Below are 10,000 nucleotides of genomic sequence, written 5' to 3'. Positions count from 1 at the left end.
GTGGAACTATTGTGTGCTGTCAAAGATTGACTGGTATAACCCAATCAACAGAAATTAGCGCTGTGATTGGTGTGAATCAGTTATTGATAAGTTATTGATAACTCCGCCCCTTTTATCTTATATTACGTTAGCTTAGCAGACGCTCCATAGGTAGCTGGAGTTAGGCACCTTCCCCAAAGGCACACATTGGAGCTGTTAGGATTCCTGAACCCTCTCTCCTGTCACCGCATGCCCGAAAAGGAAACAGGGGTGCTCTAATGGCCTTATCTCACCCCCCCAGTGTCACCCTGTCCCTGGAGGCCAAACTGCACCTGCTACACAGCTACATGACGGTCACCTGGCTGCCCCTGCCGTGCGACACACAGGTGAGCAGCCGTCTTTAAGCACACCTGTACACTCTGTTATAAGGGCGAGAATGCATTTCTATCTCTGCATTACAGAGTTAATGAGTGTCAGCAGGTAGCCAATGGGGGAAAGTACTCCTAACACACACAGATTATTTAAAGGTCATTGTTTTTGCATTACATTACATTTTATCATGCTCTAAACCAGCGTGATGTACACGATGAGTAGCTACATTTAACAGTACATTTACATTGTTGACATTAAGTAGACACAGCTCCAGAAGTTAAGCACACAGAACATCCAGCGAAATGACTCAAAAGGTGACATAAGCAAGGATCACCATCCGCACACCAGCAAGAGGCGGTGCCGACAGGAATGTACCATTCCAACACAATACCTACACATTCTTAGGGCTTCGTTGTGTTGGTAGCATGTGGTTCATTGTGTTATTAATATCATTTGTACACGTTAAGATTTGAAGATGATGACTTTTGACCTCTCATTGTGCCATTCTCTGTCTCTGTCCCTCCTGTCTCTCTGTCCATCTCTCTCTCTGTCTGTCTGTCAGGCTCCGCTGGCGCAGCCCGAGTCACCCACCGCCTCCGCCGGGGACGACGCTCGAACGCCGCCCGACTCGGGCGAGTCCGATAAGGAGTCAGTGTGCAGCAGCTCCAACGGCACCTGCGGAGCCGGGGCGGGGCCTGGAGGAGGAGGGGGCGGGGCCGGCGGGAACGGGGCGGCGGCCAAGACGGGCGGCGGCTCGTCCAGCTCCTCCAGCTCCTCATCCAGCTCGTCCAGCTCCAGCTCGGGGGGAGCGGGCGCGAGCGCCAAGGAGAAGGCTGGCAAGGACAAGGAGAAGGAGAAGGACAAGGACAAGAAGCGGGCCGACTCGGTGGCCAACAAGCTGGGCAGCTTCGGCAAGAGCCTGGGCAGCAAGCTGAAGAAGAACGTGGGCGGGCTGATGGCGGGAAAGACGGCGGGCGGGGCCGGGGGCGTGGCCAAACAGGCCGGGGAGAGCCAGGAGAAGAAGAAGAAGGGCTCGCTGAAGGGCCGTAAGGGCAGCAAGGACGGCTCGCCTTGCGCACAGGGCGGCTCCGGGGATTCTGGGAAGGGTTCGCCGTCGTCGGGCAGCGAGCGGCAGAACGGGGGCGGGGGGGACCCCTACAAGTACAGCACTGACGTGATGCTGAGCCTGAGTATCCTGCGGGCGGCCATGCAGGGCGAGAGGAAGTTCATCTTCGCCGGCCTCCTCACCACCAGCAACCGCCAGCCCTTCCAGGAGGAGATGATCCAGCGCTACCTGGCCGACGCCAAGGATCGCTTCCGGGCGGAGCAGGAGCAGCGGCGTGAGGCGGAGCGCAAGGCGGGCGGCGGCCCGCCCAATGGGACGCTGCTCAAGAAGGAGGGGGCGGAGCCCGGGTACCGCAGCTACGAGCCCAAGGAGGAGCCGGCCGAGCCGTCCCCGCCCTCCTTCGCCCACCTCAAGCCCTCTGCCTTCACCCCCACCCCTTACACCATCCCCCGCCCCTCCCTCATTGACCCCGCCCCCGCCCCCCCCGGCCTCACACCTCCCCCCGCCCGGTTACCTGGAGACACGGCGGCAGCTGGCAGGCGGGGCCCCTTCATACCCGGGCCTGCCCTCCTACGCCACCCTGCCACGCCACTGCCCCCTGCAGTGCCCGCAGTACCAGCTGCCCGTCTCCTTGGGGGGGCCCGCCCGAGCCGCCCACTGCCTCGCCCCCTACCCCCCCGATCAGGACCCGCCCAGCTACCTGCCGGAGCCGGCGGGAGGGGGCTACAGTAACGGCATGCGGGAGACGCGCTCGGGCTCGGACAGCAGGGCGGCCCCGCCCCCCGTGCGGCACTACTCGCTGGGCAGCGCGGCGGGGCTGGCGGCCCTCCAGTCCACTCGCTGCAGGACGCCTGGCTGCAACTACTACGGACACCCGGAGACGGGCGACTACTGCTCCTACTGCTACCGCGAAGAACTGAAGAGGAGGGAGGCCGAGACGGCCGTGCACCGCTTCTGAGAGAAAGAGTCCCCTCTCTCTGTTCCTCTCTCTCTCCTTCCCTCCCTCTCTCCCTCTCTCTCTCCTTCCCTCCCTCTCTCCCTCTCTCTCTCCTTCCCTCCCTCTCTCCCTCTCTCTCTCCTTCCCTCTCTCTCTCCTTCCCTCTCTCTCTCTTTCCCTCCCTCTCTCCCTCTCTCTCTGCTGCTCCCTCACTGTCTGGATCTCTCCTGATTTGGACCACCATCCCCCTCCCTTTATAAGCCATGCCCCCCTTCGGTCCACTAAATCCAGTTAAAAAGGAAAAGACACACCGCCCCGCAGCCTTTTTAACGGGGAATGCAATAATAACTGTGGATCTGATGTGATTTTACTGATGGGAGAAACAGTACTTTGGGAGGAGGGTTGCAGGGGGGTTGGAGCTCTTGGGACACCTGTTACACACCCTCCAATTGGTTTCTTTTGATTATTTATTACCTCCCCCCCCCCCTTTGTTTCCACCTGAAATGCTTTTCGGTACCCCCCCTCACCTCTGGGCGCACACCCCCTCTGGCCCCCTGCCAGACACTGCCATCCTGCCCTTGCCACTGTTTCTCACTCTGTGGCTCTTGCCAGAGGGACCGAGTGTGAACTGCTACAGCTCTCCCAGCCCCACCGTCTCCACCTGGTGGCCGGAGACCTCAACAGCAAGCAGCTTGCTCAGAGCACAGTCTGCCACCTGACTTTGTTGATGGAAGGTAGAGCTTTGCCTGTAAATTTAGTGATGATGTTGAATCAGTTAGAATGAAAATACTAATAACCACCTGATGCGTAGCATTTTCAAAGCCACAGTGCTTGTACTGCGCTGTGAAAACTCTCATTCTGTGTTACAGGTGAGAACGCACAAGCTGGGATTCACTGACAGTCTTCTGATTTGCCCAGTTCCACATGCACTTAACTTTCTGTGGACTGGCATGAATTACTGTAGTGCCATCTGGTCTGAAATCGCGCTGTTCTCCCGTTTCATGGCTGTCAGTTTGTGTCGCAGTTCACATCCGGATTCCTTCTTTGAACTTATTTTTCTGATACAAACGATTCCTCACAGTTGATCTTGATTCTTAATCAGATTGCCAAAACCTACTTTAAAAAAAAAAAAAAACATATAAGTTGCAGTTTCCTCAAATACCTTATTTTATTTGTTACGTTTTAAATTTTTTTACCATTTTGACCAACATTTGGCGCTTCCATTGGTGTGGGGAGGTCTTTGAAAGGTGCTCTGTTTTTGGGGGGTGTGTTATTGGGAGATTTGGTCTGTGTCTGGTTTATATTTATGGGGGTGCAACTGCAAATCTGTTGGTGGAGAAGGAAAATTCAGAGAGCGAGAGAGAAGGTTCTGGTTGTGTCTGGGTGGACAGCTACCTGTCAGTAATCAAAAACGAGATCCTAAGCAAAGCTTTGCATCAGCAGCTTGTACTGTCGTAGTGAAGTGTGTGTTTTTTTTGAAAGGAAATTGTGTTCTGTCTTTTTCAAATGCTGCGTTAATGCCTTTGGATGTTGCAAATCTCGAAACTCCATCCGCTGCTTTTCAGAACTGAGGTACTAGGGGAGTACAGCCTGTGCATACTGACAGAAACACCAGAGAGAGCTTTTTCTCTGCAGGATGTTGGAGATCACAGCCAACATTATTCTGTGTCAGGAAATTGTTCTTACTGTATGTACTGGCTCTTTTTCAGACACACCAGACTATTTAATCAACATCACAGGTTATATGTGAAGTGCTACTGTCTAACATGATTAACATGTGTACATGTTAGTCCTGAACTAGTTCACATTTGTGAAGGATGTAATTCGGCTAACAGGACTGGTGTCTCACAAAGGATATGTCATCATCGTCATCCCCTATTGGATAGGTATGATGTCAACCTCTTCCCACATTCAGTAGACATGGTGTGTCCCAACCCCCCGCCCCCCCTACTCTTTGACATCTCTTTATTTTAAATGATCCCATCAGTCTACGGCAATGTGGCAAGCATTTGGGTTGCCAGATTGGCTGGGAGGCTTTGATCTCTTTCTGCACATAGCGAGCACTTTTATAATGTTAGGGAAATGTGTGTGTAGACTCTGATAGGGGATGCATTCTGACGAAATCTGGTTGGAGCCTGGAAAGCCAGAGGTGTGCTGACGATGGCTATGGCTCCCCCGTGTGGCCATTCATAGATTGCAGTTACTTTGACACTGTCGGGGGGATCGCTCAATCTGTCTGTTCTGCTGGAAATTACCCCTCACTGACCGTCGGTTTACCTGATTGTGTCAAAACGACAGTCAATGGATCACTAACAACTGTCTAGCAAGCTTCGTGTCCACTTAGCTATACAGAAATAGTGGTTCTTGGGTTGGGGGTGGAGAGGCATTAGCGAAAGTGAGGCAAATCCTGTCAGTACACTGGAGAAGCTTCACTGAATTCTGATACAGAGGTCAGCAAGGGGAGCCGAGTCCAGAAACCCAAAGAATTGCAAAACAAATGACTTGAAATGCAGTGTGTTTTGAAAGATAGGCTATATATTTTCCTAAAAAAATGAGTATATAAGGTTGTTGAAAGAGCGTGGGTGCTTTCTGATATGCATAATCCGGTCTCAACGCTGAATAGTTGAAACGTGTAATTAACAAAGCTGTTGAGCGTTCATACTTGCATTGTGTTTTTTATTCATGTGTGGGATTTTTTTAAATCGGGCACTTCAGTGTCCCAAACCGCCATCAGTGTCGATTGCGTTAACTCGCCATTGGGGTGTAATACAGAGATATTAGAAGACATTAATGTAACGTGGGAAAGCAATACCGCCTCCAAGCTTATCTCTGCCCCTTAATCCTGCGCTGGGTTCCCGAGGTCATAAAGCACACAGGCAGGTGCTCTTCTCAATATGCAGTTCACCAGATAGGCCAATAGGTGGGGCCCTTGCGTCGGGGTTATTTAGCGTTTAACCATTGACATCGCAAGGACACTCCAGTTCTGTGTTTGTAAAGAAAAAAAAGAAACGTTCTGTTCGGGATTGTCCCGTAAAAAACACAACTACTGCAATGTAAGGTCTGTTACCTCGTAGCTGTTACTTAATCTTTTTTTTGTTTTGTTTTTAAAAAGTTGTTCTGGTGTGTAGGAAATGCTTCTGGAATGCTTCTCTGAGACGTGCCCTCCTGTACCATGAGATATGGATGTAGAATTGCTTCAGTGGCGCTTTCACGCTGCAAGAACAGTATAAGAAACACGAGGAGGGCTTCAAAAGTGTTGAATTATCCAAATTGTGTGGAAAAGAGGGCTTCGAATGTGTGGTGATGATTTCTTAGTTTTAAAAATCCTGTGTGTGTGTTTTCTTCTGATTTTTCTTTCTCATTGTAGCTAACAGCAACAACGTCATCTACTCAAAGCATGGAGAACTTGAAAATTTCGTTTCAGCGCTTCTGACTCCTACTAGACTGCAAACAGATTTTTTGTATTTAAAAAAAGGAGAGAAGTTGTACAAATCTGTATCTTCGAGTTATTTTTTTAAACCGAAACAATGTTTTACAATGTTTTTAAAGATCTATTAGAATGTATATTGTTGGACGTTGAAAAAAAGCATAAAACCCAGCAAACTTGTGTCTCAACAGCCTGGACTCGTGTTGGAAACCCAACCCTGGTTCGGATGGAGGAACTGTCGAACTCTCAAACTGTCGGGTTTTTCCCCACTAAAGGTCTCGTTATAACAGTGGTTTCTGGTGAACAGATTCATTCGCCCATCGACAAACTGACAGGAGGAACTGGTTTGAGAATATATATTTATAGTCAGAATTTTTTTTTTTTTTTTTCAAAAATTTCTGTTGGGAATGTTTAGTTAACTCAGTGAGGGTGTTCTTTCCTCTGCGGGTCATTGTCAAACAGACTTTTCTTATTTTTTATTTATTTACTTTAAATATGTTTTATTGTCTTACTAACACACCATATTAGTAATAACCAGTACCATATACTATTATTGTTATTACTACTATTATTATAATTAACCATTTAAAAGGTCTTCCGGCGATCCATGTCGTTTGTTTTGGTTGTGCTCTTACAAATGGACTCCTTTGAAGATTGGGAAAGTATAGTGGTGTTCCTGCGCAGTACAAAATGCAGTAACTTGGCTGACAAGAAGCCGTGCTGGGGGTTAGCGTAGCAGAACCATCAGACCGGCAAATGGATCATTATTTAGACGAGCTGATTGGAATCCACTTCTGGATTCCACTCAGAGCTGGAAGACTCGCTGGCTGTCGGGCAAAGGATCCGTGCGGGAAAGAACACCTGCTTGTATGTCCTCGAAGTGTTTTTTTGCACCGTTTGAATAAATTCTCATTTTATTTCAGCTCTGGTGTGGCGTGTTGCTGTCTCGCGCATTTGCGCGCGCGCGCGCGTGTGGGAATCTGTAGCGCGAGGCAAGGCTCGAGCGCATCACAATGTCGGTAAATGACCGCGCGCAGCGCTGCTGAAATCACGGCTGCACGTGAGATTCAGCTCTGCCGGCAGTGTTTGTGCCAGTGTGTACAAACACCGAGAGCAGCAATGGCAGCTTTTAAAAACGTTTTTACAACGTTTCTCAGTGACCAGTCAAGCGTCACGCAGTCTCTGCCTCCACACTCTGTCGCCACCAACAGTAATCGTAACTTTTATCACCGATTGTAAAACAACGCCGTAATCCGTTGAAAAGGTGTAGGCCTATCACGCTTTTCCTCGCTAATTTAAATAGTTTCCACATGTTTATACATTTCAGCTATTTCATAATTATTTGTTAAATAGTGTTGCAGATAAAGTTGTATCGAGTAGTGACAGGCTTTCCTTGAATCCTTATTCGAGTTTACATTGAATTTTATTTATTTATCAAAAATTTCTCCAGTGAATGAGTAATAAATAGTTTGGTCTAAAATGGCCATTGTATTGATAAATTGTATTGACTTTGTATTATTGTTATGATAACTATTGTAAGTTTATCACACATTTATTCGAGATAACGATACGGTGTACTTTTTGCGACAGCTGTTTACAACTGGTATCATACGTGTTTTTACATGCATTTAAAACGAAGGCAGAATATAAAATCTGCAGAAACGAGTACATGATAATTTCGGGGTTTTATTCCAGCTAATCCACCGAATCGACGTCAAATAACAGGGCAACATGCAAATCTTTTATTTCATGTTATGTAACCCACGTGATTGGTGCGCTGTTCTGTGTAGCTGTATGTGGGGCTTTAAAGATGACCTCGCACCTAGTCGGTTCCTCTCAGACAAAATGCCAGCCGTCAAACTTTCCGAATCCGTAACGGACAGCGAAGCGCAAAGATGTTGACTCGATCGACTCTCGCTGGCCCTTTAAGAATCGCCCTTTCGCTCTCCGACGCCGTTTTCACTATGGCGAGGAGGTAAACACATGGGAACGCAAGCAAGGTGTTGCCACATGCCAGCGGTGCTTGCTGTCGCCCCCCGCAATGGGAGAGGGGAAAGCATGTGGATGCTTTTGAATAGGATTTGCTTGTGGCGTTGAGCAGGCTGCTGAAATTATGTAAACTAACAATCAGGCGGGCGGCAAGAAACGCGCAGAGACTTTTGCGAGACCGGCGCAGCCCGAGGAAGGACATCTGTAAAGTACAAGGAGCACCCTGCGGCGCGCCGGCGTTCCTTGTCGCCTTCCCGTCCAGTTTGGAGCTTACGAAAAATATGTGAAGTTTTGAATTCTGCTTGCTGACAGAACAGCTGTCACATCATTGTGATCCGGCTTTTCGACCCGAAACTTCTACAGCTGCGAGAGAAGAGGTCAGAATGTTGCCTGGGTCCAAGACTTCTTTTAAAGTCAGACAGATCGCCACAGACACCAAGGTACAAAATGCGTACATTGGAAGGATGTTCCAGATACTTTGTTTAAATTAGTTTGCAGGAAAAAGAAAGGTCCGAGGTAAAAACTGAAGAGTAATGTATGCTTGTGTATACATTTATACAATTTCAGCAGATATGTAGGTATTTCATTCGTAATAGTGCAAAACATGCTTGCATGTATTGTGTTATAACTAGTAAAAAGAAACATATAATACACTGAATTACATTTCACGGAAAAGTAATTTTCAGCACAAACCATAAAAGTACTTTGACTTTGATATTTTGATATTCCACATCATTAAAATATCACTTTCTTCTAAAATATCACTTTCTTTTAGGTCCAACTTCTGCATGTATGGAACAAAATATTGTAAAGCTACTTCATTTTCAAATGTATTTTATAATATATCTGTACATTTGACTGGAAACAATCATGCATTTTATGTTTTGTAGTGTATGATATATAATATATTTTGCATACATTACATATATATTACAAATATATATATATATATTTTACCAGCAGCCTGCTTCTGTTACCTTGGTTATGGACTGTGGACTTCTGTTTTTTTTCAGTATTGTTTTATTTGCTTAATAAGCACTTACATCTTCTGAAGTTATCATTTAACACAAATGAGAAAAAAACAGCTTTAAGAATGTGCTTGCATTGGTTATTTAGATGTATGCATACTGTACATTATTTTATTAAATGGAAGTGCAGAAGGAGTTAGGCGCAACAACATTTTAAATATTTCTCTACTTTGATATAAGCTGATCCTTACAGTATGGATCAACTTATGTAATTGCACATTTTCAATAGTGTTTTTCCAGCCTTTTAAGAATATCGAATGGAAATGATCACAGATAGTGAGCAGTGCCTTCCTCCATTCAGGTGTTTTATTGAAAGCAGTGTCGTTCAGTCATTTCCACGCTCAGGTGTGTGTCCGTGGAGATGGCTCCTTTGTGTGTAGTGCCATCAGTGTAGGTCATGGGGAACACAAACTGCCATCTGGCTTTCCCTCGTGTGTCAGGGTGACTAGGCGCTGGTGAGGGAAGGTGAGACCTGTTGGACTGGCAGGTCAGCCAGCAGTAACTGAGGTGGCCGCTTTTTAGTCCTGCCTGTTCAGCACTTTGCTGAGCGGAAGTGTGCGGAGCTGTGATTTCCATAAGCTGAAGTACAGAGGCGGTGTGGTGTGGTGGTACGGAGAAGGACTTGCAACCCAAAGGTTGCCATTTTGATTCTCTGCTGGGGAACTGCTGTTGTACCCTTGGGCAAGGCACCCAGAATTGGTTCAGTATATATCCATCGATACACATATAAAACTGAATAACACGTGAGAATTGTAAACTAAGTAAGTTTCCCTGGATAAGAGTGTCTGCTAAGCAACTAAATGCAAAGTAATGGATGAGAGATATGAAATGGCTGGGATGCAGCTGGTGTCGGGGTGAGGGGAAGCGGGGGGACGAGGGGTTTGGGGGGAATTTGGGGGCGGGGGGTGAGATGTTTATGACATCTGGAGGTCACTGTGGAAGCACCAGTGTTTTAGCGTGGGAGGAAAAAAAAAAACAGTCCAAGGGCAGGGGTTGATCTTAGTACTGTAGAGTGCTTGGAAAAAAAGGATAGACATTACAGTGAGATACGGCAACAGAAAACACAAGGTCTGATCTCTGTGCTGTTATCTTTAGAATGAGCAGGTCTGAAGGCAGCGAGGCTGGAATTACTCGGCTGGTATTCATGGCGATTCTATGTGAAGGGTTGGGCTGATGTTGAAGTGGAGAGGTGGAGGGGGAAA

The 10,000-nt window shown here is 47.4% G+C and overlaps 2 protein-coding genes across 2 annotated transcripts in view; both read left to right on the top strand.

The window, feature by feature from the left end:
* LOC118768817 (OTU domain-containing protein 7B-like) overlaps positions 1 to 2,439 on the top strand; it is a 9,648-nt gene extending 7,209 nt beyond the window's left edge. Inside the window, 3 exon segments of the mRNA XM_036515751.1 lie at positions 281 to 365; positions 914 to 1,890; positions 1,892 to 2,439. Of these exon segments, the coding sequence (XP_036371644.1) occupies positions 281 to 365; positions 914 to 1,890; positions 1,892 to 2,375 (1,546 nt within the window). The 3' untranslated portion in view covers positions 2,376 to 2,439.
* Positions 2,440 to 8,115: 5,676 nt separating this feature from the next.
* Positions 8,116 to 10,000, top strand: part of LOC118769260 (myotubularin-related protein 11-like) — an 18,919-nt gene continuing 17,034 nt past the window's right edge. Inside the window, exon 1 of the mRNA XM_036516309.1 lies at positions 8,116 to 8,210. Coding sequence (XP_036372202.1) covers positions 8,154 to 8,210 — 57 coding nt within the window. The 5' untranslated portion in view covers positions 8,116 to 8,153. The remainder of the gene's footprint in view (positions 8,211 to 10,000) is intronic.

Source organism: Megalops cyprinoides, chromosome 21 (assembly GCF_013368585.1).
Source record: "Megalops cyprinoides isolate fMegCyp1 chromosome 21, fMegCyp1.pri, whole genome shotgun sequence".
NCBI lineage: Eukaryota > Metazoa > Chordata > Actinopteri > Elopiformes > Megalopidae > Megalops > Megalops cyprinoides.
Note: the sequence above shows the minus strand (reverse complement) of the source record. Positions and strands in the feature narration are given on the sequence as shown.